This window comes from Nomascus leucogenys, chromosome 22a, assembly GCF_006542625.1.
Source record: "Nomascus leucogenys isolate Asia chromosome 22a, Asia_NLE_v1, whole genome shotgun sequence".
Lineage (NCBI taxonomy): Eukaryota > Metazoa > Chordata > Mammalia > Primates > Hylobatidae > Nomascus > Nomascus leucogenys.
Window position 1 is genome coordinate 1,723,947 of NC_044402.1, and position 27,114 is coordinate 1,751,060.

The following is a 27,114-nucleotide window of genomic DNA, read 5'->3' on the forward strand; positions in this document are numbered from 1 at the left end:
CTCTCCAGTCCCCGCCTGCCCATGATGCCTTGCTCCGCCCTCCTGCTCAGCAGGCCCCGTGGACTCACCCTCAGCCACCAGCGTCCAACCGCAGGGCAGATTTTGGTGACATCCAAATCGCCAGGCAGGTTGCAGAGGTTCCAGCAGTGTGAACCCGAGCAGGGACCCTGGGCTGATTTTCCCTGTCTCACGCTGTCACATTCCCAGAGGATTTCACCGAGGCTTTTAACAGCCGCAACTCTGCCACAGAACAAATTATGTGCAAATCAGGTGGCTGCCGTTCATTCTCCCTCTGAGCCCTTGTTCGGGGTGGGGCTGGGGTGAGCATGGCAGCCCGGAAGCCTCCTGGGGTTGAATCTGGGAGCCCAGCACCCCCAACCTGACCTCCCGGCTCAGGCTGCCCAGGGAGGGTGAGCAGGGCCCAGCAGCCCCCAAAGACCCTGTCCTCCCATCTCGACATTGCTTCAGGGTGACTGCAGTGTGGGGAGCCCCTCATTCAGCGGTCGGCACCCCAAAGCCCTCTGCAGCCTGGAAATGCAGCACTTCCCCAAGGCTTCGTGTGGCCCCCAGGACCATTCCCCGCTGCCTTGTGCACCACAGGCTGCAGGATCCACACAGGCCTGGGAGCCACTGGAGGTGCCAGGGGCCTCCCACCACCCCAAGCACACAGCCCTGGACCATGGCTCCAGGAGGTCCTGACTCACAGACCTGTGCTCTGCAGTCCAGAGCAGAGCCCTCCCATAGCCATCTGTCCCCTCCTTGGGGACACACACACTCTCACACTCACACCAATGCACAACACACACTCTTACCCACTCACACATGCACACACTTCCGCTCACTCACAGTGGCACACACCCCACAGCCAGCAAGAGGGCCCTGGCACTGCAGGCCTCCTGACTCCCCGGCCAGGGCACCCTGTGGCTCCAGCTCCTCTGGAAGGGTGGACTCTCAAAGGCCCCAGGGCCAAGACGGCAGCATCTTTTACACTGTAGAGTGCTGTGTAGGCCCTTCCCTGGACCAGTCTCTGAGCCCGACCAGGAGCAGGTCCAAGAAGGCAGCCATCATCATGAGACCTCTGAATCTGGGCACCCCAACTGAGGGGACAGAGACGGCTCATTCTTCCCTGCTCTCTGCCTGTCTCCCTCCCGCCCAGCCCTGGGCCACCTCCGAGGCAATGCTGGCCTGTGTCAGGTCTGTCTCTGCATTGGGAAACAGCCTCAATGCTGGCCAAAGTCTTCATCCAGGCCAGGCCAGCAGTCATCCTGGGAGTGGCCCACGAGGCAGGGCAAACGCCTGCCCCGCCTGCCCAGCCCCTGGCCTCCCAGGACAAACTGCATTGCAATTCTGCTGCAGGTTGATACTTCCTGTCGACACATTAAACAGGCTTCTCTTGCATTCTGCCAGGGTCTGTGCATCTCCTCCACCCCCACAAGGATGCAGTGTGTTTGAGCTGTGTGTCAATCCCATCAGGGCACAAAGGCGCTCTGCTGAGGTCTTTGCAGCGTTAATGAAAATCAGGTCCAGGAATCAGCCTAGGAGTCTGCTCAGCAGCAGCCCCGGCAGCCCCATCCAGCAGGATCAGCGCCCTGCCCAAAGAGAGGTAGGTGCCACCCTTGCCCCTTGATGGCAAGGGGACTTCAAGTAAGCCTCTCCCAGGTGCTCATTCTGTCCTTCTGTGGAAACTGTAACTGCTAGGGCTCTGGGTTAAGAGCTCAGCCAGGAGCCTGGACCCCACTTACTGGTTCCCTAGAACCTTAGTTTCCTCATCATGGAATGGGATTTTTTTTCCTTTTATCCAGTTATGCTTTTTGTTATTGTTGCTTATAATCTTTTATTTATATTTTGTCCTTATTACTTTTCATATCATTATGACTGGCCAGATGTTTCACTTGTATCTTCTTAATTTTTAATTTTTGTGAGTACATAGTAGGTGTATATATTTATGGGGTACCTGAGATGTTTTGATACAAGCAGGCAATGTGAAATAATCACATCATGGAGAATGGGGTATCCATCCCCTCAAGCATTTATCCTTATTCAGTTATTCTTTTAGCAATCAGTGCTGACTATGTGACTGGCCTAATGCAGGAATTCAGCATACATAAACCACTGTACACTAAACGTGAATGTCCCAGGGCCCTGAGGAAAGAGCTCTGGACCAGAAGTGAGCATGGTTCAGGCCACACACCTTCCACTCAGCAAATAGATGTTGTATAGCAGATGGCTCAGAGTTGAGGGTAAGAAGATGGGGTCTCCACCCAGACACCATCATCTGACTCCCACTTCAGCCTTTGTGAAGGTATCTGACCTTTAAAAATTATTTAAATCCCCTTGCCTTGTTTTCCTCCTTCAGAGAATGAGGGTAATAGTTAGAGCCACTCGCAGGCCACTGAGAGACCAGATGGACTTCACTGTTCACAGAGCTCAGGCTGTGCCTCGTCAGGATGGTGCTCAGGTGGCTCAGCTGCTGTTATTACTGCCACCCACATTATTGCTATGTCCCCACTGGCTCTGCCAGGCCATCGAGGCTGGAAAAGGGTGCCAAGTGTCAGTGACCATGATGCATTCTCCATCCTAGGCTGCAGCTAGCCAGGTGAAATGAGGAGGGTCATTGTAGATGGCAGGAAACCCAGGGATCCATCCTGCATCCACCCTGGGGTGGGTGTCACCTGCTCTTCAGAATGCAGTGGAAAATACCAGGTGAGAGAGAAGTCCTCACCTGTCTGTAGCTCGGGCAAGGTTGAGGTGTCCCCTTGCTGCATCCCCCTTTCCCTCACACCAGCCTCAGCCTCCTGCTGTGTGTCTTGCCTTGGGTGGCTGGAAGAGGAGTAGGCCAGGCTGTGTCACTGTGAACTGGGAAGCACCCTCTACGGGCAGGGATGGGGTTTCTGTTGACCACCCACTGTCCTGGGCCTGAGCAGTCATCCTGTGTGGGAAGGCCAGCCGTCTGACCCTGACCTCCCCACTTAGTGGACCATTCACCTCCCATGCAGGGCAGGGGACAGCTGTCTGCTCACACCTGCTCAGGGAGGATAACAGGCTCTATCTTGGCACAGAGAGGACCCCAAGAGGCTGGGAGCCCAGCAGCACATGCCGCCTCCACAGCCATGCAGTCCCTAGAGCCCACAGTGTCCACTGCCTTGGGAGCCCTCCCCAGCCCATCCTTATCCCTCCAGGCCCCCTTCCCACCCCCAACAGCTCTTCCACCTGCCGCAGCTGCAGGAGAGCAGAAAGGGCACTGACCACTAGGAGCCGCGGGCCCCGGGGCCACAGCGTGCTTCTGGCCGGGGCAGGAATTCAGGGTCAGGGGAAAGGACTAATTATGGCTCGAGGATAAAAACGTGAGCCGGGCAGCTGTGTGCATGGAAGGAATGCTCCCCTCAGACACATTTTCTGACTCCTGGACTGCCGAGAATGCACGCTTTGACATTTAGGAGGCCCGGGCCCCCCATAAACCCAGATTCCAAAGCAGCTGACAGCTGGTCTGATCCTGGGCATCCAAGGTTGCAGAGCCCTGGGCCCCATGGCCATTTACAATGGGGACATTTGCATTCACTCTGCAGCTGAGGAGCCTTGCTTCTGGACCTGCTGACATTTGCTGAGCAGCTACGGAGCCCAAACTGCAGAACCTGGAGTCACCTTAGCTCCGGCAGCAACTTGAGAAGTGCAGGAGATGTGTTCCTTCAGCAGCTGAGGGGACAGAGGCTCCAAGAGGCTGAGAAGCTCTGTCGAGACCAGGAGCCAGCCGTAACCAGCTGTCTCCCTGTACACAACTGCCCGCTCCAGCAGCACAGGCCCCGGCTGGTTGTTATGCTTTCCAGTAAGAATCAAATCGGAAAACACTTCCCAAATGTCAGCAGTGTTCTTGTTGGGCAGCAGTACTCTTGAGAGATGGTGGCTCTTTATTTCCTTTTCTGTATTTTCTGCTTTTTCCTGTCCTTACAACAGAAAATAGGAGATGTCTCTGTCCAGTAATAGCAGATTAGTGACTAGGACTCTTCCACTGAACACAACTAGAAAAGCTGGATTTAAATATTTCAGTTGGCCAGCATGGTGGCCCACGCCTATAATCCCAGCACTTTGGGAGGTCAAGATGGGTGGCTCACTTGTGGCCAGGAGCTCAGGACCAGCCTGGACAATATAGCAAAACCCGTCTCTACTACCAAAAATACAAAAAAAATAAATAAATAACCTAGCCTAATGTGGTGGCACATACCGTGGTCTTAGCTACTTGGGAGGCTGAGGTAGGAGGATCCCTTGAGCCTGAGAGGTAGAGGATACAGTGAGCCACGATCAGCCTGGGTGACAGAGTGAGACCCTGTCTCAAAAAAAAAATTTTTTTTCCAATCTTCTTTAAAGCAGAAAAGAGCAAATCAGGTAGCAAAGGATGCACGACCAGGACAAAACCTTGGAGGAGGTGAGAACCCAGCAAGTACTGCAAAACGTCAGCAAGAGTCAGCTCTTCTGCTTTAAAGAACTTGGCAGCCTCAGGAATGACTGTTGCACCCATCGGCCCCTCAGTGGCAGGTGAGGGAGAACCAGCAAGGCTCAGAGGACTCTTAAGAGCCAGCCATGGGCATCTCTTTCCAATCCCACACTCAGTGATGTTGTGTTGGTAACTTGAAGTCAGCCGTGGCAGGAGCGTTTACACCATGGGAATTGGCAGGTGCTACAGATCAAAACTGTTTTTTTTTTTCCTGAAGAACCAGTTATTAATTATTTATCAGCATGGCATTGGGACAACAGAGTCAAAGCCCAGAGTTGGTAAGAGAGAGGAATCTGACAAGGCCCCAACTCTAAGCCTGAAGGCCATGGGTCAGTCAGAAGTAAATCAGTCCTTGTGTGGGTCTGCCATTTGTGACGGTGACTTCAGCGGTCCTGGTCCAGGAAATCTCAAGGTTTAAACTTCACGTAAAATACTTCCAGACAGGTAGTGCCCCACTAGGCACCTGAAAAAAGCAAACCAACACCATCCTTAAAGAAAGGTACTATTGGCCAGGCGCAGTGGCTCATGCCTGCAATCCCAGGACTTTGGTATACTTGAGGTCAGGAGTTGGAGACCAGCCTGGCCAACATGGTGAAACCCTGCCTCTACTAAAAATACAAAAATTAGCCAGGTATGGTGGCACATGCCTGTAATCCCAGCTACTCAGGAGGCTGAGGCAGGAGAATCGCTTGAACCCGGGAGGTGGAGGTTGCAGTGAGCTGAGCTCACACCACTACACTCCAGCCTGGGCAACAGAGTGAGACCCATCAAGAAAAGAAAAGAAAAAGGGGAGGGGAGGGGAGGGGAGGGGAGGGGAGCTATCATCCTAAGGCTCAAATTATTCTTACAAGCACTTTTTCAGATACAATCTCTAGCACACAAAGATAACCACACACAAAATACAATTACATTCACAATCAAGAACCAGCAAAAACAAAAGACAATAGAAACAGATGCACAGAGACATCAGGTTTTGGAATTATAAGCAGAAGATCAGATCACATCAAATAACGATTCTTGCTAAGTTTAAAAGATTCAAAAATTCAAACATATCTACAGGAGACTGAAAACTATAAAACACGTCAGAGAAGATATTGAAAAGAACTAAATAAAAATATTTAAAACTGAAAATTAACCAAAAATTAGAACTCAATGCCTAAGTTTTTTGTTGTTGTTTGAGACAGAGTCTTACTCCATCACCCAGGCTGGAGTGCGGTAGCGCGATCTCGGCTCACTGCAAGCTCCGCCTCCTGGGTTCACACCATTCTCCTGCCTCGGCCTCCTGAGTAGCTGGGACTATAGGCGCCCGCCACGACGCCCGGCTAATTTTTTTGTTGTTTTTTGTTGGTTTGTTTTGTTTTTTAGTAGAGATGGGGTTTCACCGTGTTGGCTAGGATGGTCTCGATCTCCTGACCTCATGATCTGCCCGCCTCATCCTCCCAAAGTGCTGGGATTACAGGCATGAGCCACCGTGCCCGGCCAATGCATAAGTTTTAACAGCAGATTTTATACAGCTAAAGAAAGATGAATAAACTAGAAAACCGATCTAAAGATATTGTCCGAAATGCAACAGGAGACAAAACCAACCAAACAAACAAACAAAAACAGGAAAAACAAATTCAAATTATATTTCTACATCAATAAACAAGTAAAAAAATGTAATTTAAAAGCATCAAAGAATATTGGGCATCTAGGAATATAACTAACAAATGTATCTGAGACTAAAAATTGTATTGACAGAAATAAGGAACACCAAATAACAAGATAAAAAATGCTCCTGTATTGGAAGTTACAACCTACCGGGTGATCTGGATGGCAGCCACACTGATACGGGCTCCGAAATTACAATCCTGTTGTACATTAATGATGCACATCCTTTTCTGTATGGGTGTTGCATTTAAAAATAAAATAAGCATCAAAACAAGAATCGACTTTGTTCTCTTATTTGATTTATTCTGCTTAATTCAAGGTGCAAATCACCAGCCACTGTCACCACTCCGGGTCCCAGCATACCCCAGGCTGCATGGCATTGGGCACCTCTGGCATTTCTGGGTGAGTGGACTGGCCAGCCCCAGCCTCCTCGCCCACACAGAGGCTCTCACCCAGCGTCACCAGGGCCTGGGGTGGGCCTTGTCCCACGGCCATCAAGCACCCTCCTGGGCCAGGCCGCCCCAGTGCCCCCTGCCCCGGAAGCTGCCTCCTCTGCCATTTCCTGCCTCCTCAGGGCAGAAATAACCCCATGTGAGGCACCGGCGTCTGTGTGGGCTTCTCCCCAGCACACGCAGAGAGGTGACTAACGGAGTGTCACTTTACCAGTGCCTGCGGCGGGGACCCCCACGTGGGCCAACTGGAAGCTGCCATCAGGCTTGTGTTGTGCTGATCAATCATTATTCTGGACATTCAAAAGCATTTTATTTGCTTGACAAGGAGCTGATTGCTGAAGTTGCCGGGAGCCGGAAGTCATTTTTCTCCTTCCTCCCCTTATGAAAAACATTCTCCTCCTGGCTAGAGGGGCAGCAGGGCCTGCCAGCATAGGTGGGGTCCTTGCTGCCCCCCGTCTCATGCTGAGAACTGCACGCAGCACCTGCCCCCAGCCCCACCGCCTCCAAGGCCTTGGCACCCGAGCCCCTCACTTTCTCCTCACACCCCTTCTGCCTTCCTTTCTCATAGCTCTGCCCCCTGCCCTGCCCTGGCCCAGGACTCACCAGCTCCCTCCCCCACAGGGCACAGGCCAACTACACCCCACCCCTGCAGCCTTCAGGGCTGGCCCAGAAGCCACCTCCACCCATGTTTGGGGCCCCTCTTCAGGACTCCCAGGGCAGCCTTGTTCTCCCACCCCTCCTGGCAGTGCCTCTAGCACCCTGATGCTTGTGCTGTGGCCTTCAGACCCATCCAAAATAAGTTAGGCACAGGAGGTCACTTCGTGACCACCAGCTCGAGCCAAAGGGATTGAGACAGTGGCCCATACACCTGGCCAGCCTCAAATAGACCCACTCACCCCGGGGCTTCCCCTCAGGCCCCGTCTCACAGGAGTCACAGCCTCGAGCATGGCCTCAGTCTTCAAGAAACACCCCATGGCCTCCTCAGAGCCAAAATCCAGGCCTGAGCAGCCAGAAAGTTCAGGGACAATCACCCCCATGACACAGAGGACGAACCGAGGCCGAAGGAGAAACCTCCTCCAAAGACAACGCGGCACTGCTCACCTAGGGCCCACTGGTCAAGCCACGAAACCTGCCCCTTCCCACAGGAGAAGCCAACGTGTTCACCAGAGGGGTCCCTGGCAGTGGAGGTGGCTGCAGTGTGGGCACCACTCTCTTATGAAGCATCCATCAGAGGCTCATCCGGTGCATGGCAGGGGCCACCACGCTCTCCGGGGCCCGAGGGCAGGCATAGCCTGGCTCCTCCTCAGCCGCGCGTCTGGCAGTCTTTCTCCTCTCACTACAGCTGACATCTGGCTCTCCCCAGAACCCCAGCTGTCCTTCCGGCCCCCACAGCCCCAGCTCCAGCTCAGGATTGGTCCCTCCACCATGGCTGCTGCTTGTCAGTCACTCATGGATGGCTTCAGCTTTGGGCCACTCGCTGAGAGGGACAGGATGGCATCCACCTCCCAAAATTCAGATATCAGAGCCCTAAACTCCAGGACCTCAGAATGGGACTGTATTTGGGGACAGGCTCTTTAAAGAGCTGATTCCATTAAAGGGAGGTCATGAGGGTGGCCCTGATTGCATCTGAGGGGTGTCCTGATAGGAACAGGTTAGGACATAGGCACACCACCCCGAGGAACAGGGAGGAGGTGGCATCTGCAAGCCAAGGACAGGGCCAGAGGGGAAACCAGCCCTGCAATTCCAGGGCCTCAGACTTCCGGCCTCCAACATCGTGAGAAAGTTCATTTCTGCTTTTGCCCCACCAGTCTGTGGTACTGGCTATGGCAACCCCAGCCAGCCGACATGCTCACACCCTCTGAGCATCACGGGACGGCCAGTCCATCTGCCCCCTGACCTGCCTGACCCAGTGACCGTCCTCTCCTCCTGAGGCTGCAGCCTGGGCCCTGTCATCACCCACAAACCCGCCTCCAGCATCCGCTCCACGGCTGCTGCCCTGCCACGCTCCACACTCCCACCCTCTGCAACTCCCAGCCCCCAGCCTTCCTCCCGACCAGGACCATATGTCCTCATTGAGCCAGTGACACTTTACACTTCCTCTCCTGCCCGCCTTTCCTTCTGTGCCCACCTCGGCACCCGTGGTTTATCAGAATGACCACGCCCTTGCCCTCTGCCACCCGTGCATTTCCTCCCACCATAAGCAACCCTAGCACTGGGGGAATATACTAGGTGATGGTCTTTGGGTGTTGGTGCAGGCAGCATGCAACTGTGATCCTGGAGAAAAGGAAAGCCTGTGAGATGAGTGCCATGTTGGCCCAGCCCTCCACCCAGGACAATTTCCCCACCACTCATGCAGGAGTGGAGCCCAGGCAGGGTGTGGCAGCGAGCTGAGCCCAGGAGGCAGAGACCAGAGCTCAGGCACTGAGGGGACAGGAATGTGGGGGGTAGGATTCCAGAGAGAGGGTCCAGAGGGGAGTGTAGGGTTCATGGCTCCTGGTGGGGCCTTGCATTCAGAGGGCAGGACCAAGTGCCCTTCTCCAGGGCAAAGGCAGGATGGAGAGCTTAGCAGTTAGCAACACTGGCAAGTGGTGGAGCTCAGGACCAACCCAAGTCAGGGGGCGAGCTTGGCAGGTGGAGCAGGCAGCTGAGACACAACCATGCTCAGAGCCCTGCTCCAGATGCATCCTCAAAATGCCAACACTGAGCCCCCAGGTCCGCTGGGGAGACAGAGTGTGGGGACTTTGCGTCACCAAGGTAGAGGCTGGGGAAACACCATGGGCCTCCAGGACCTGTTTCAATGAAGCATAAAACTGAGATCTGCACAGGCTACTGGGACAAAAATCAGCACTTCTCAGAGGAAGATAACAGAATCCAGAGTTTCCACAAGGTACCATTTACAATGTCTAATTTACAATAAAAAATGACTAGCCAAACAAAGAAACAGAAAAATTGCTTTATGTCAGCACTTATAAATACGTCCAAGGTTTAAAGGGTAATTTCAGAGCTGAAAAATATAATAGCTGAATCTTTTTATAATCACTGGATAGGTTTAACAACAGATTGGAGACAGAAGAGTCAGCAAGCTTAAAGATAGAAATTTCTATGTCATCTGAAGAACAAAGAGATTGAAGATTTCTAGAACATGAAAAATAAGTGTGTCCAACATATCTTTTTGACACCCAGGATCCTGCTGACCCTGGAGAAACTGCTCTCTGCCACCTCCCAGGCCTAGTCAGTTCCTAGAGAGTGTAAACACTGGGGCACACCTTCCATATGCAAACCAGCTAATCCAGAACCTGCACCCATGCCACCTCCTCTATGGGCTTTCACACTCATCAGGGTGGCCACCAGTCCCACCCTGATAACCCCAGGGCAGGTACCAGACCACTAGAGACAGCACCTGTACCCCAGAGCCCACCAAAAAGACTGAAATGAGCCAATCGTCAGCCTGCTTGCCTGGCCAGACCTTCCCATGCTTTTCCGTCACTCCTTCTGCCTCCTGGCCACCCCTGGTGCTGCCCTGTGTGGCCCTGCATGGTGTGGCATGACCCCTCCCTCTTGGGAGCTGTGAGTAACAAACCATTTCAATGGTGGTCATCCCCTGGTCTATTGCCCTTGTTGAATCTGAATAATTACAAAACCTACACTTCAGAACAGTGCCTCAGTGGTCTCAGATGGCCTAGGATATGTGTTACTGGAATCAAAAAAGAAAAGAGAATGTAAAAGAGCAGAAAAAAATATTCAGAGATATGATGGCCAAGTAATTTTCAAAGTATTGAAGAAAATGTCAATTACAGATCCTAGAATATCAGCAAACCCCAAAAAGAATGAATACACACACACACACACACACACACAACTAAGCTCATTATAGTTAAAAGACTGAAAACCAAGAGTGAAAAGAACATTTTGAGAAGAAATGAGAGAAGGAAAAACCCACTTATTGCTCCAGCAATTAGCCTCCCTCTCCTGCACTTCAATTTCTCCCCCTCTACTTGTTCCCGCTATTGATGTTCAGTTGTTTCTTTATGTTATTCTTCCTCGCCCACATCTCTCTTCAGCTACTACTCCCATTTCTTTGCTCTTCTTCTGGAAAGAATGGTCCATCATCACAGTCCCAGCTACTCCTTCCATGTCCTTCAGCCATTGTCACCAGCCTGTTTCCTCCCTGTCCCACCCTACTGGTCACCAAGATCCCAGTGGCTCACATCAATGAGGGCCACCAAGCCAGCCAGCAGTCTTAGGCCCCACCCTCCTGATCTCTCACAGCCTGTGACGTGGGTGGCCTCTTCTCCTTGCAGTGCCACCTCCTGCAGGTGTCCCCCACACTCACCTGGCTCACCCCCACCTCGGCAGCCACCCTTTCTGAGGCCTTTTGTTGCCCTCTCATCTCCTTCCAGCTCCTAGATTTGGCTTCCTCACCTGACTGTCTACATCCTCCCTCGAGGTCTCACCAAGACCATGGCTCAAACTTCAGCTCCATGCTGAGGACTCTAAAAGTACACACCTCTAGCAAGGGCCTCTCCCTGAGCTTCAGACTTAAGAAATCCAACTTCCACTCAATTTCTCCACTTAAGAACTAACAGGAGCTGCAAACCTAACACAGAAAGAGGAAGGAAGGAAGGAAGGAAGGAAGGAAGGAAGGAAGGAAGGAAGGAAGGAAAGAAGGAAGGAAGGGAGGGCCCTGCAACAGAGAAGGTGCAGTGCTGTGTCGACATCCTAGGGACTTGCTGAAAGGCAAGATGTGGAGTGAGGGCAAGTGTATTAGTCCACTCTCACATTGCTATTAAGAAATACCTGAGACTGGGGAATTTATAGAGGTTTAATTGACTCGCAGTTCCACAGGGCTGAGGAGGCCTCAGGAAACTTACAATCATGGCAAAAGGCACCTCTTCACAGGGTGGAAGGAGAGAGAATGAGTGCTGAGCAAAGGAGGGAAAGTCCCCTTATAAAACCATCACCCCCATGATTCAATTACCTCCCACCAGGTCCTTCTCACAACACGTGGGGATTATGGGAAATACAATTCAAGGTGAGATTTGGGTGGGGACACAGCCAAACCATATCATTCTGCCCTGGCCCCTTCCAAATCTCATGTCCTCACATCTAAAAAGCAATCATGCCTTCTCAGCAGTCCCCCAAAGTCTTAGCTCATTCCAGCATTAACCCAAAAGTCCAAGTCCAAAGTCTCATCTGAGACAAGGCAAGTCCCTTCCACCTGTTAGCCTGTAAAATGAAAAGCAAGTTAGTTACTTCCTAGATACAATGGGGCTACAGGCATTGGGTAAATACACCCATTCCAAATGGGAGAAATTGGCCAAAAGGAAGGGATACAGGCCCCATGCAAGTCTGAAATCCAATAGGGCAGTCATTAAATCTTAAAGTTCCAGAACAGTCTCCTTTGACTCTATGTCTCACATCCAGGTCACACTGATGCAAGAAGTGGGCTCCCACAGCCTTGAGCAGCTCCACCTCTGCTGCTTTGCAGGGTACAGCCCCCATACTGGCTGCTTTCATGGGCTGTGCAGCTTTTCCAGGCACACAGTGCAAGCTGAGCTGTTGGTGGATCTACCATTCTGGGATCTGGAGCACAGTGGTCCTCTTCTCACAGCTCCACTAGGCAGTGCCCCAGTGGGGACTCTGTGTGAGGGCTCCAAGCCCACATTTCCCTTCCACACTGCCCTAGCAGAGGTTCTCCACAAGGGCTCCACCCCTGCAACAGACTTATGTCTGGACATTCAGGCATTTCCATACATCCTCTGAAATCTAGGCAGAGGTTCCCAAACCTCAATTCTTGACTTTTGTGCACCTGCAGGCTCAACACCACATGGAAGCCACCAAGGCTTGGAACTTGCACCCTCTGAAGCAACAGCCTGAGTTGTATGTTGTCCCCTTTTAGCCATGGCTGGAATGAAGGGCATCAAGTCCCAAAACTACATGAAGCAGCAAGGCCCTGCGCCTGCCCAAAAAGACCATTTTTTCCTCCAAAGCCTCCAGGCCTGTGATGGGAGGGGCTGCTGTGAAGACCTCTGGCATGTCCTGGAGACATTTTCTCCATTGTCTTTGTGATTAACATTTGGCTCCTCATTACTCATGTAAATTTCTGCAGCTTGAATTTCTCCCCAGAAAATGGGTTTTTCTTTTCTGCTGCATCTACAGGCTGCACATTTTCCAAACTTTTATGCTCTGTCACCTCTCGAATGCTTTGTTGCTTAGAAATTTCTTCTGTCAGATACCCTAAATCATCTCTCTCAAGTTCAAAGTTCCACAGATCTCTAGGGCAGGAGCAAAAAGCTTCCAGTTTCTTTGCTGAAACATAGCAAGAGTGACCTTTACTCCACTTCCCAACAAGTTCCTCGTCTCCACCTGAGACCATCATCTGGACTTTATTGTCTATATCACTATCAGCATCTTGGTCAAAGCCATTCAACAAGTCTCTAGGAAGTTCTAAACTTTCCCACATCTTCCTGTCTTCTTCTGAGCCCTCCAAACTGTTCCAACCTCTGCCTGTTACCCAATTCTGCCTGTTACCACATTTTTGGATATATTTACAGGAGCATCCCACTCTCAGTACAAATTTATTGTATTAGTCCATTCTCACACTGCTATAAACTGCCCAAGACTGGGTAACTTCTAAAAGAAAGAGGCTTAATTGACTCACCATTCTGCAGGGCTAGGGAGCCCTCAGGAAACCTATAATTATGGCAAAAGGCACCTCTTCATAGGGCAGCAGGAGAGATAATGAGAGCCAAGAAAAGGGGGGAAGCCCCTTATAAAATCATCACCCCTATGATTCAATTAACTCCCATGTGGGGATTATGGGAACTACAATTCAAGATGAGACTTGGGTGGGGACAGAGCCAAACCATATCAGCAAGTCAGGGTCAGGAGGGAACTAAAACCCAGTGCTGCCCAAGCCAAAGCCTTAATGGTTCATCAGATGATACCCCAGAAGAGTTGTTCCCTAGCTGTGCCCAGGTCAGAATGATGCTCTCTCCAGCCCCAGCCTGAGCTTGAACAAAGGCATCTTCTTTGTGTAGAAAGCAGCCAAATATGTCATCCTAAGCTGAAGCCCCTCCTCCTGCTCCTGGGGAGCAGCAGCAGAATAAGCCCACACCACCTGCACGGGCACCCCTCCCCATCAGCAGACCCCAAATCAGTCACCACAGCTTCACAGCCTTGACCCTCAAGCTTTCCCCATGCTGCCTGCCTACCCAGCCTGGTGTCCTGGTAGTGGGAAGACCGACCACTGGACTCCACAGACAAATGCCAGTACATGGATCCCAGGGGGTTGAGCCACTTGATCCATGGATCTCATGGATCTAGCATACTCAGCAGCCAGATAAGCAGCCTCCCTTGCAGGCCGGACTTGGGGGATAAATAGAGGCAAGGATGGAATTAGCATCTTCAGATCTCTCTGGGATGGGAACGAAACCACAATCTCTGCCAAGTTGATGATAATGAAGAAGATGATGACAATGACAGGGATGATAACAACAGTGATGACAATGATGATGATGATGATGGTGATGGTGATGTGATGGTAATGATGTGATGATGATGACAGTGATAGTGATTATAATGATGATGGTGATATGATAGTGATGGTGATGAGGGTGATGATAATGATGGCAATGATGATGGTGATGATGGCGATGATGATGGTGATGATGATGATGTGATAGTAATGCTGATGACCGTGATGGTGATGGTGATGGCTATAATGATGATGATGTGATGGTGATGATCATGGTGATGAAGATGATGGTAATGATGGTGATATGCTGATGATGGTGTGTAATGGTAATGATGGTGGTGGTGACAATGATGATGCAATAGTGATGATGATGGTGATGGTGGTGATAGTGATGATGGTGGTGAGGGTGATGTGATGGTGATAATATTGATTATGATGGTGATGGTGATGGTGATGACGATGGTGATGATGGTGGTGGTGATGGTGGATGATAATGGTGGTGGTGATGATGGTGATGGTGATGATGGTGGTGAGGGTGATGTGATGGTGATAATATTATGATGATGATGGTGATGGTGATGGGGATGGTGATGATGGTGATGGTGATGATGGTGATGGTGGTGATGGTGATGATGGTGATGATGGTGATGATGGTGGTGATGGAGATGATGATGGTAATGACGGTGATGATGTGATAGTGATGATGATGGTAATGATGATGGTGGGGAGGGTGTTGCGATGGTGATAATGATGATTATGGTGATGGTGACAATGACAATGATGACAGCCATCTTCTGTTAACCACCAACTACATGTTAGGTACTCCCCATGCATAGACTCATTTGATTCTCACAACCATTTAGAAAGGTGAATGGCATGTCCTCCCTCCATGGAGGAGCAAACTCAGACTCCTCAACTTTAAATGTTCACTAAAGTGGACACAGAGCTAGAGTCAAGCTTTAGGCTCAGGCCAGGCCCTACCACCAAGTGCTGGCACAGGGCTGGACTGTATGAGCCCTTGTCATTGTTCTCTGAATTATCGCAGCAAGCCTGTTATGGTTGTCATTTAACAGATGAGGAAAGTGGGTCCCAGAGGGGTAAGTGACTCAACAAAAGTCAAAGCTCCAGCAAGTGGCAGGTCTGAGGGGCAGCATCATGTCCCAGAGTGCTGGAGGGGCAGGCAGAGGCCTGGCCTCTTGGCAACTATGAGCCTCCATGCCTTCATCTCATCTGTCATTACAGCAGTAAGGGTCATCCTAACCACCTTAGAGGTGCCCGAGGAGATGCACAGAATGTCAGGCACCCACCAGGTGCTTAGTAAACCCCACAGGGTCTCGCCAATCCCAGAACCAGGCTCTGGCTCCCAGTCCTGTGCTCCTCTCCTTTGCTGCCCTTGCCCCTCTGGCCAGACCTCCAGGACCATCAGTGGACTCAGGTCGTGGCCTGGGAAGCTGCAGACCTGAGTAAGGAGAAACATGGTGAGGGGCAGCTAGAGGCTAAGCCTCCTCCAACATCCCCACCAGGGCAGCCCTGTAAGCAATGAAATGGTTAAGGCCTCCCAGCCCGGCAGAATTGGCTCATTATCATTTCTAATATGGATCAATACTCTTCAGGCATCTGACAAAGCCAGTGGCTCTCCGTTCCCTTCCTGCCCTCCAAACATAAAAGATCCCCTAAGCCACACTGGCCCGGGGCTCCGGCCCTAGCCCCTCCTCAGGCCTCGTCTCCATATTGGTCTTAATCAAGTCGTGGGGAAAGAGGCAAGTCAATAAGTCCTCATGGATCAGCTCCTCTCCCCGCCACCCCACTGACATCCTGTCAGCCCCTCCCCCACAGCCAGCCGGGCTAATGGGGGTCCTTGCCTCCCACGTAGGTGGCGGGTGGGGGTGCTTGTGAAAGCCCTGATTGCTCTGAGGCCCAGGGCCTCCGTCGCAGCGAGGGCTCCAGCACAACATATGCCTCCTGCCCGCCGGCTTTGTCTTCAACAATAAAACAGGGTTTCTCTCCCGCCTCAGCCCTGGGTGCAATTTATCAGGCCCGGCACTGATCATCTGCTTCCCTGTCACCAGCCGGACTTGGGGGATAAATAGAGGCAAGCAGATACAGAATTACTATGATCAGATCTCTCTGAGTCAGGAACAAAAACCACTTTACACTCCTTATGAAGCATTTCCACCATCACAGACATGCAAAGGGGCCAGGAAGGCAAAGGGGCGGGACCCCAGCAACCAACGGGAGCTCGTCCTTCCCCTTGTAAGAGCCAGAGGAAGCTGCCACATGGAGCTCCCAGGCTGCGTTCCTTTGGGAAGTCACCTGCAGTGACTGAGCCTCAGTTTCCCATCGGGGACACCTACCTTGCAGGGCTGCGACAGGCACTCACGGAGAGAATAAAACAAAGGATCTGCCAGAGCCTAGCAGACAGTGGATGCTCCATGAACACCAGTTAGCGCGGCTGCCTTTAACGGTACAACTGTCCACAGCCAGGTATAGCATTCGGCATGTGTCACGTCCACGCCCCATGGAAATGTCAGTGACAGTTCGCACCCTTGTTCGTCCTCAGCCATCACTCCTAGAGCTGCTATTTGCAGACAGTGGCCAGCTCAGGGTGGCACCACAGGCCCGCCCTGCCTGAGGCTCTGCAGGGCCGCCGCGGGAGTTCCAGGTAGATTGATGCCTGCCTGTGGCAGAGGTCCTCAGGGGCTCTGCACAACATCTCAACAAATGTTCCTGGACAGGCGGCCTGGGCTGGAAGCCGATCAAACACCATAAATACTGTACACCCAAGGCCGTGACTACATTACCGCGCGGTGAGTAAATAACAGGCCCGGGGTGGAAACACCTCGGGAACAACCTCCAGCTGAGTAATTTATGCCCCTGTAAAACCCGATTAGATCCCAGCTAAGTGATTTCGCAGACGGGCAGGCCGCTTTGGAGAGAGAGAGACTGAGTGAGTGGCCACCACAAGCACCCGGGGGGACCTTCGTGGGACCATCATCTCCCTTGTGAGGGGGCAGGCCTGGAGGTCAGGCATCCCATCAGGCTCGCTGGGGTAGCATCTTGGGGACCCAGGCCACCCAGGCGTGATGACCCCACTTCAGCGTGTGGTGGGAGGCACCCTGCAGATACATCCTACCCAGGCAGGATGGACACCCCGTCCGCAGCCCCAGGGGCACAGCAGGCCCAGCCTCTTGGTGCATTTTAGTCTAAATGTAGATGCAAGTCCAGTCGAGGCCTCAGCCAGGAGCCGCCATGCACACCAAGGCTGGCATCACATGTGCCCCTCCTGGGCAGGGTCCCCGGCAGGTGGAAAGCGTGGGCCTGGGGCCGGGACGGCTCCTGACCCAGGATAAGGACCACAGTGGCCAGGTCACAGTGGCGCCACAGGCCTGCCCTGCCATGCCAGCCCTGCCAGGCTGACCACAGTTAGCAGGGTCTGTCAGAGGTGGCCGGGGCAGCAGGAGGGCAGGACTCAGCCCAGGCCTTGAGGCAGGCACCATTCAAGAGCAACGGGCCACCAAGTCCTCCCTCAGAAGAGGCTTGTGTCACATCCCCTTGCGCTCCCCGCTGCTCCCCCTCCACAGCCCCCCAAAGGGGCTCTACCCCTGGAGCCCGTTTCCCCATGGCCCACATACCCCACGTGCTGCCCCACAGCTACTGCTCCTGCCTTCTCGCTGAGCCTCGCCTTGGGCCCACCCTGCTCCCTGCTTCCCTCTTGCCTGGCCACTCACCAGGCAGTTGGGGCACCCTGGTGTGCAGATCTGGGGGCCGGGCACTGACATCAGCTCAGGCTCAGGAGCCAGGCAGAGCTGGGTTCAAATCCCAGCACTGCCCGTCTTAGCTGAGTGACTTGAGCAAGTAATGTTAACCCAGCCTCAGTTTACTCCTCTGTAAAGGAGACAGTAGTGCCTCCCCTGATTTCCCTGATAGGGGTGGGGATCCCAAGTGAGAGAGAGAAGGTCAGTACCCAGAAAACCCCGGGGGATGGTAAGAGAGTGCTCTGGGAGCCGCCTGTGGCTGCTGGCCAGGCGGCAGTGGTGAGGGAGGGGTGGGTGAGGCTCAGGAATCTGGATGCGTGGGAACAAGGGCTGCACTGGGACCCAGGTGCGGGCGCCCCCTCTCGCCACCTTGGGCAAGGCACTCCACCTCTGTGAGCTCCCAGGGGGCCCTGTCTACCCATCCTCACAGGAACACAGGAAGGATCTGGTCACGTCACCCCTGCTCAAGCCCTCTGGTGGCTTCCTAGTATTTCTAGAGTCAAGTCCAAGGCCTTTCCACCTGGCACCCAGCTTCCTGCCCATTCACTCCACCCTCCTGCCACCACCAAAGTCTGTGCTCCAATCACCTCGAACAAGTTATTCTTCCCAAGCAATTCTACCTCTCCATGCCTCCCCCTAGAGTCACCTCCGTCTCTAGCTCTGCCTAGTGAATTCCTATTGATACTGCAAGACTCGGCCCAAATGGCCCAACCTCTACGAAACTGTCCATTGTTCTCAAAGCAGAGTTAAGTCGCACCTTCCTCTGAGCCCCCACAGTAGCCTTGGCTTAGTCAGAAAGGAGATCAGTATGACTTACCCCTTTCCAGGAACTACTTCCTGTTCGCCACCCCACAGCTACTGCAAACCTGCTAGGTTAGTGCACTGTGACCCCACTGCCCTGGCCCCAGCTGAGTGATCCTAAGGGAGCCACCTGATTCAGGCTGGGCCAATCAGAGCACTTTTCCAGGGTTACTGGAACTTGAACTAGGAAAGAAAAGTCAATTTATCTCTGGTGGCCAGAGGTGTAAGGTGCAAAATTTGGGAGCCTCCAGCCACACATTTGCCACATGTGGAACAAACCAGTGAGAGAGCTGAGGCCTGAGCTGGGAAGGAGACCTCTGGGCCTTGGCCCTGGTGGCCCCTAAATCCCAGCTGCCTCCCATCCTGGGGATCCAGCCATCCTTAGATTCCACAGGATGCCCAGCTCTCATCCAGCAAATCCCTCAGCCCCAGCTACTGTGAGAGTCTCTGTCACTGTTAACCTGTGAGTCCCCATCCCTGGAGACAGTGATGGTCTCATCAGGCTGATGGCCCTACCTGCGGCAATTCATTCAGCCCCTAATGAAATCTCAGCTGCAAAGCCCCCACCAACACGGGTTCTTGCAAGGCCTAGAACCAATTAGATATTTCTATTTTTAAATTTTCTTTCTTAAAGAACACCCCCCAAAGTTGCACAAGCATAAGACCCCTGGGATCCTTCTCTGGCCACTGCAGCCTGGGAGTCTCCACGGCAGGCCTCTGTCTGTGAGTCTCTCTGGGCCATGCCCAGCACACAGGAAATGCACAGGAAGTGAGGACACAACCCCATTGAATCCCTGGAGCCCTGCATCTCATAAATAATTTAGCACTTCCTGGCCTGGCCCCCTTAATAACATAGGCACAGGACAGCATGCAGAGGAGGGAGGACAAGGAGGCTCAGCTGCTGGCTCCCGCAAGTCAGTTCTGTCTTTCTTCTAGCACAAGCCTATTGCTAGCAAGGGGCCAGGCTGGCTCACTGTGGCACCTCTGTGCCCCCAGGTCCCACAGGGGCCATCTCATCTGACCACTGTCCCAGTGGCCAGGGAGACCTGCTGTGTCTGCACTGAGAGCCTGGGCCCACGCAAATGACCCCTCCTGTTTCAGGAGCCACCACCACAAGGGCCATGAGGAACCAGGGACCCTCATCCCATCCCCGGCACCACTAGAACTAAACGTTGGGCTCATCAGAGTTCCTACCACTAAATCAAACACTAATCTGCTCCCCCTAATTTCTCTAAGACAATATTAGCCAGACAAAATGAAATGTAAATGTGAGTAAGAGCCCAGCTATCTGGGAAGTGGGAGCAGGCGGCCTGGGGAAAGGGATTTATTGCGTGTTTGCTGAGGCAGGCCAGGCATGCATGCCCGCGAAAGGCTGGTAGCTCCAGCTCAGCCCGGGCTGGCCTCACACAGGCATCCACCTAAAGGCACATCAGCTTCCTCCCCAGGAAACAGTGTTGGGCACCGTTGGAGCTTGAGAAATAGGAAAGTAAACCAGGGTGCCCTGCAGCTGGTGAGAATAATTCACACCAAGAGATTTCTCCAAGTGTTAGCGGACCTAAAATATCAGTGAGAGTGTTGGAAGCAAGCCGTATATCCGGAAGCACTCTGGTGGACATGCTACTTTGGTAAACTAACGGGATCCTAGAGTCAGAGGCAGAGGAGTAGCCCCACATGACCCACCAGTGACCAACAGTGACACATCTATGAGGTGTGTGGCATGTGGCTGTCATGTCTAACTTGACCACAGCCCAAGGCCACCGGGATTTAACCCAATTCCCAGGTAAGAAAACTGGCTCCAGAGAATGAAAACCACTTGCCCAAGGTCCACGTCAATGAGATCTGAAGCAAGTCACACCTGCCTTCACTCTGAGCAGCCTCTGCGAGTCACACCCACCTTCACTCCGAGCAGCCCCCCGGGTCCCAGGAGGAAATGCAGCCGGGGTGATGGTGGTCATCTACCCACCATGGGTCGGCAACTCCCCCCTGGGAGGCATCTTCCCTCCATCCCACCAAGGGCAGCACTGCTCTTAGCCCCACTCTGTTGAGAGTAGGGAGACGTGCCCAAGGTCACACAGCAAGGTCAGGCCCTCCCTGACCCAAGCCTCGTGGCCTCTCCTCCACCCAGGCCGAGCCCAGCCCGTGTTCAGCCGCCAGGGACAGGCTTGGGGCCTGGAGACCTCTGGACCAGGCAGGGGCCCACAGCTCCTTCTGCCCCAGGTGTCTGTACAGCCCTGTGGTCACTGCTGCTCTGTCCCCTGCCTGGAAAATGGGCTGAAGCCACATGGATGAGACCACCTGAAGCAGCAGATGGAGCCCAAGTTCCCTGTCCCTGGAGAGCCTGGGGCCCCCGAGCACCCAAGGTCCCTGTCCCTGGAGAGCCTGGGGCCCCCGAGCACCCAAGGTCCCTATCCCTGGAGAGCCTGGGGCCTGGCCAGATCCAGCCCCTGAGCAGAGGCTGAGTGCTGTGGCATGGATGGGTGGGTCTGAGCCAGGAGCCCCCACTGTGAAGTGGGACTGGGAAGCCCAAACACCAGCAGGGAGGGCTCGGCTCAGATCACTGGCGCTGGTGGAGCCACCAAGTCTGTAGACTAGCTCCGAGGTGGCCGGTGGTCTAGGGGACCCCCACCCACACCCCTCTGGTCATCCCAGGGCCACCACAGACCGCATGCCACCAGCCTGGCTCCTCCACAGCAGACATCCAGCTTCTGGCCGCAGACCCCACCCAGATCTGCCTTCCAGCACATTCTGCCCCCTCCCCAGGGCCCTGGACCAGATTACATCGACCCCCTTGAGCTTCCTGCCAAGGACAAGTGAGGGGCCAGGAGAGGGAAGCCCCATAAATCTCTCTGGAGACATTTGCCAAGATACCAGACACCAAAATCTCATTAGCAGGCTAAACTATCAGGAAGGAAATGGAAAACAAGTACCCGCAGATACAGGCCTGGAAACCGCAGGCCCCGAGCAGGAGACGTGGATTAGTGGAGATGATATGCAAGGGACAAGCTGTTGCCACAGGGGTTTTGCATGTTTTGTTTGTTTGTTTGTTTTTGCTTTAACTACAGTTTAAGTATAGTGGGACCCTCCGTGCACCAGGTGGGTGGGGTTGAGGCCCTTTATTCACAAGAGAGGAGAGGAGGGAGGGCGAGGCCTGGCAGCAGAGGCACAGGGGACAGGCAGGCAGCCGGGCCGTCCCAGGAGGGTGTTTGGGAGCGTGGCTGCTCCGGGCCCCGTCCATGCTGCTCAGAGCCCCGGCGCGTAACAGCTCCTTCCACGCAGGGAAAATCCATCCAGGTTTAATGGAAACATTAACCTCAACTCACCCGATTTCCTCCTCGCACTGAGGTCTGAGAACGGGAAGAGACTCCGAGGCTGGAGGACTCCTCGAGGCCTGGCATAGACACGGGCCCACGGGTCCGGGGACACTCAGCGAGGGCCGGGACAGTGACAGTGGGTGCCTTCATCAGAGCAGAAGCAGCCCTGCGACGCCCCCACCCCTCTCGCCAGCTCAGCCGGCGTGCGCTGCACAGGCTGGACATGACAGACAGGAAGAGGAAGGCCCCTCCCCCAGCACTCAGCTGCTCATGCTCCCACCGGAGTCCCCGCAAATTACCAAGGAAAGGGGGGGCCCAGGCAGCTACGCCGTGTCCAGGGTCACCTGGTCCCCCTGGCTGCAGTTCCAGGACACTCCAGGCAGGAGGTTGTCAGAGAAAGGTGGAGGCAGTGGGGGTGGAGGCGGGGGCGGCAGGCTGCCTGCAAAGGCGGGAAGGCAGGGTCGGGGAGGGGCTCTGGGGAGAGTAGGGGTCTGGGAGTGGACCACGCGCTCACACCCTGCCCCCTCAGCCATCAGCAGAGTGACCCAGAGCAGGAACTCAGCCAACGGTGAAGACCACCGCAGGGGCCCAGAGGGGCTTGTACCGGGCACGTGCCGTAGGGTGCACAGCCACCACCTGGCGTGGCAGACACCTTAGCAAGAAAGCTGAGGGAGTCTGTCGGGGGCCTCCAACAGCGGGGAATGGGGGAGAAGATGCTGGCCTCCAAGTCCCTGAGGGCTCCATCTATACCTCAGCAGGGAGGGGCAGGGTTGGTCCGAGACCAGGGTCAGGGCCCTACCCATTTGGGAGGGTCCGAAAGTCAGCTGCCCCCAAGAGACCTGGCTTGTGGCTTTGGTCTCCTCTGCACCCTTCAGGGCAGCCCTGTGCCATGACCCTGCACTGACCCTGACACAGGAGGCCGTACTCAAGGAGCTCACACTTGGGAATGGGCCACAGAGCCGCAAGAGCCTCCCAAGCAAAGACGCAGAAGGCCAGGAGTGGAGTCCCCGTCTCTTGGGCTACAGGCCAGCACTCCCTGACCCATGCTGGGTTGAGGACCCCAGGCAGGCCTGAGAGACAGGCTGGCCGCATGCTCCCACCCTCAGGTGCCCCTGCGTGACGGCCTTGATCACACCACCTACTGTCCCCCACCACATTGAATGACCCGCCCATGCGATCTGTGGTCTAGCAATTTGAGACTACCTTCGATTTCTTCCTCTCCTTTTGTCCTGCCAGCCCCACGCAGAGGCCTGTGCACAGAGCCCAGGGGAGCCCGAAGCTCCCTGACACCATAGAGACCCCCTAACTCGCAAAACGCTCCACGCAGGCAGAGCCAGGCCACAGCCACAGCACCATCAGAAGATGGGAGGCGGCTGTGCCGGGCCCAGGGAGCAACAGGTGTGCAGGAGAGCAGGTCTTTCACCTGTGCTCCAAGGTGAGCAGGAAGATCTTTCTCCAATTACCCTAAATGTAGGAGCCTGGTTTTCCATGTCAGAGAGCAAACCTTCCATCATTTTTATCTTTTCTGTCAGGTCCCAGAGCAGCTGCTTTGCCAACGTCTCAGTTGGCAGGTGGCTTCATGTGAAGTCATCAGAGCTGGGCTCAGGACACCCACATGACACACAGAGACACCCCCCCAGCAGGTCAGAGGGTGGTGGCCCAAGGTGGCTGCAGAGGACAAAGCGGGGAGGAGGGGCCTGGCCCCCCTCCGCAGGGTGCAGGCTCCCAGCACATCCGGGCGCTAAGGGTCCTGGTACCATGAGGGGCAGAGCAGCTCAAGGGCACCAGGCCGGCCACTGCCTGGAGGCTTCCCCAGCCCACACCCACCAGGGTTGCCCCTCAGCCTGGGGCCTTCCAGACCACCCTCCACCCGCAGGGCAGCATCCCCCCCTTCATGGCGTCTGAACACCTCTCATCTCTTCATAGCATCCGAGACCCTCCGGAACACCTCTCCAAGTCCACCTTCCCGGGCCCCAGCCCGCTATGCTGTTCTATGCTGCAGGTTTGTCCAGGGGGTGCCCCCACCGCACCCCCTCCCGGGGGCCAAAGGCTCAGGCTGCACACCCGGGGAGCATTGGCGGCCTTTGCCTGAGTCCCAGGTCCCCATGTTCCCCCACCCCAGCTCCTCGCCATGGGCTGACTCCCACTCTGACTCGTTTCCGCTATGTAGGAAGAGAGACTTTCAGGAAGGACTCCATAGTCCTTGAGACCGCCTCTCTCCCCAGCTGCCAATACCACCGGGGGTGCCTAAGAGCCCAGGGAGCCTGCATGCCACCTACCACGTGGCCTGGTGGGCAGGCTCTGACCAGCGTTTCGTTTGCAGACCTCGTTCCTGGCTGTGCTCCCTTTCCCAGGGCAGCCCGGCCTGAGAGGCAGGAGTTCTGGGGACCTGGGGAGGGCACCTGTGCAGATGCAGGGTACACAGATGGCCTGCGGAAACGGTGGGTCCCGAGCGTGGAGAGTCACCAGCAGGTCCGAGCCTGAGAGAGTTGGGCGGGACCCATGCAGGGTCGGCTCCAGGAGCTCCGGTGGGGAGAGTCAGGATGGGCCGAGAGCCAGCAGGGCAGAGGGGCACTCAAAGGGCCCCCAGTGTGCCCCATGTTTCTGACTTCCTAGGAGGTAGCTTCTGCGGTCCCCAGATACAGATGGGAACAGAGACACAGAGTGGCTGAGTTCCCAGCCTGGGAAGGTGGCTGGCAAAGGAGCCCTGGCAGAGCCCTGTGACCCCAGATTCCAATCCCTGCAGCCCAACGCCCTCTCCTTCCTCCTCTCCCTCTGGAGGACTCCCCACTACATAGCAGGGTCCTGGCCCCGAGACGCCACTTCACCCTGCTTTTCGCAGGGAAGCACGTGCAGCCGCAGGAGGATAGAGGGGCCCCAGCCGCCCCCGCCATGCCGCCCGCCACAGAGGGGACACAGCTTTGGGCCACACGCAGAGCTCCCGCCAAGCTGATGAGTGTAAAATGGGCTTTTGTCGGCAGCCCAGGACAGCTCCCTGTCGGGGTCTTCCCATGTCCTCAAAGACAAAGGGAGCTTGTCCCAGAGGAGGACCCTGGGGAGGCCTCGGGGCTGTCCTGCTTCCGAGGGAACGAGCCTGGCCCCCAAAGGAGCAAGCCCATCCCCCAACAAGCCCTCTCACCCCAAAGCCAAACATTCCTTGAGGCTAAGCCCACAGGCCCATTGGGCTCCCTTCCGGAAGGGCAATAAATCCACAGTCGGAATAATCCCCAAGCCCGGAGGCTCCGTATATCAGAGGGACCAGCTGTCATCAGCTCAGCTGCCTCCTTCCTGGCCAGTGCTGGCCCCACACACACTCATGCTCGAGTCAGGGAAGCAGCCACCGCCGCAGGCTGGGCCTGCTGGGGGGCGGGGGCGAAATATTTATGGACGTGGAATCCAGACCCAGAGACTCACAGCAGCACTGAGTGAGCCCCCCACACACGGCTAGCCTTGCCACCCCTCCTGGTTACGGGGACAGGCAGGAAGCTGATGTTATGTATTTATCTGTGCCTCCGGAACTGTCACCGAGCCGCCTTATTTACTGACCCTGTTACCAGCCAATGTGGACTTCAGCCCAAAGCCACCGCCCAATGGATGCGGATCAGGGTCAGCCTCTCTCAGAGAGGCTTGAACTCTGAAAGCAGGTGATCAGCTTCTGCGTTACTGGGGGAGGGGGCCAGGTGGACCCCGCTTCACATAGGATGCGCGGCCCTGGAGGGGTCAGGGCTTCTGGGCAGCTGCTGAACCAAATTAAATACCACCTCCCTCTGAGTCTGTAAGAGAGGACACACGGCTGGGAGGAGCCCCCCACTGTCTGACTCCAGCCCACCCCACGTGCACCCTCCCAGCCAAGCTGGCAAAGAGGAACTCCCCCCGCATGTCCCATCTGGAACCCACCCTGACATCCGTAGGCCGCTAATTGCACAGCAGCCGGTGCCGGAGTCTTCCCAGGTTGTTAAAATTCATCGCGTTCCCCCGACTCCAAGCCTGCCGCCAGCCCAGCCAATCGCGGCCACCCGGGCCTCATCCAAGAGGCGATCTGTGAGCCTGGGCACCTGCAAAGACCTCTGTCGCTATCCCATTAGGAGGGGCCCCAGAAGGATGCACACCAAAAGCATCCTGCAGCCTGTCATTAAATATTGATAAAAGGCAGGAGGGGAGAACAGTATGCAAATTATTTATTGATTTTCCATGTGCGGAACTGAGATAATGAGAGGCCAGAGGACAGTGAGGGGCTGGGGGCCTGGGGGTCTGGGAACGGACTCTTGGTGCCAGCTCAGCTGGGACTCAGGGAGGGACCGGAGCAGACAGAAAGGCAGTGTCCCGCACACCTGGGCCCGAATTCCGGCTGTGCTGCTTACAGGTTTTTGGTACTTTTTTTTTTTTAACAGAACCATTTGCTTTTTTTTTTTTTTTTTTAAACTTTAAAACAGTTTGCATAGTAAATGTTTAAGAATTGGTGGTCACATATATCTTATGAAAATCCCTCTGTAAAAAATCTCGAAGACCTGAATTTTACATCTGCTTTAAAGGACAGTAACAGCCAGCCCCTGCTTCCAGCTGTGAAAGACCAGGCTGGACCCAGAGGCAGGTCGGAGGCTTCTGAGAGGTGTCCTCCCTGCCTGGTGGGGGCAATGGTTCCAGAACATTCTGGTCTCCCAACAGCAATGCCTCACAGGTGGCACTGGGCACCCTACAGGTCTCATCTCATTGGATCCTAAATTAGCCTTGCAGCCTGTACCAGGCCCTGTTAGCCCCAGCTCACCAGCAGGACTGAGATTGGGCCAATCTGCAAACCCACGTCTGCAGCGGCTTCAGAAACCAGCGAGTCCACCCTTCACTCTAGAGAGATTCTGATGCAAAGCAGTCCCTTTCAAAAGTAGAGTTTTTAAGAAGCAGCTGCTTGGTCATCCAGAAACCTCCATTTTCCAGACCTGACCTCGCCGGTGTCTCCTGGCCTCACGTGTCTACACGGAGGATGCCTGCTCCTCAGTCCCCCATATCCTGGGAGATGAGGGGCCCGGGTAGGCAGCTGTCACGTTCCCTCAGCCAGGACTTCACCACCCAGCCCTGCATCGAACAAGATGTGAAAACTGAGGTCCAGGGAGGAGCCAGGACCTGCCCCGGCTCCCCCAGCCAGCAGGACAACGCTGGGCCTCGGACCCTCAGCTGAAGGCGC

At 54.6% G+C, this 27,114-nt stretch overlaps 1 protein-coding gene across 1 annotated transcript in view; it reads right to left on the reverse strand.

Annotated features, from left to right (window-relative positions):
• Nucleotides 1–22,172, reverse strand: part of LOC115832492 — a 104,185-nt gene extending 82,013 nt beyond the window's left edge. Inside the window, exon 1 of the mRNA XM_030803878.1 lies at nucleotides 21,945–22,172. Within this exon, the coding sequence (XP_030659738.1) occupies nucleotides 21,945–22,160 (216 nt within the window). The 5' untranslated portion in view covers nucleotides 22,161–22,172. The remainder of the gene's footprint in view (nucleotides 1–21,944) is intronic.
• Between the last annotated feature and the right edge of the window lie 4,942 nt (nucleotides 22,173–27,114).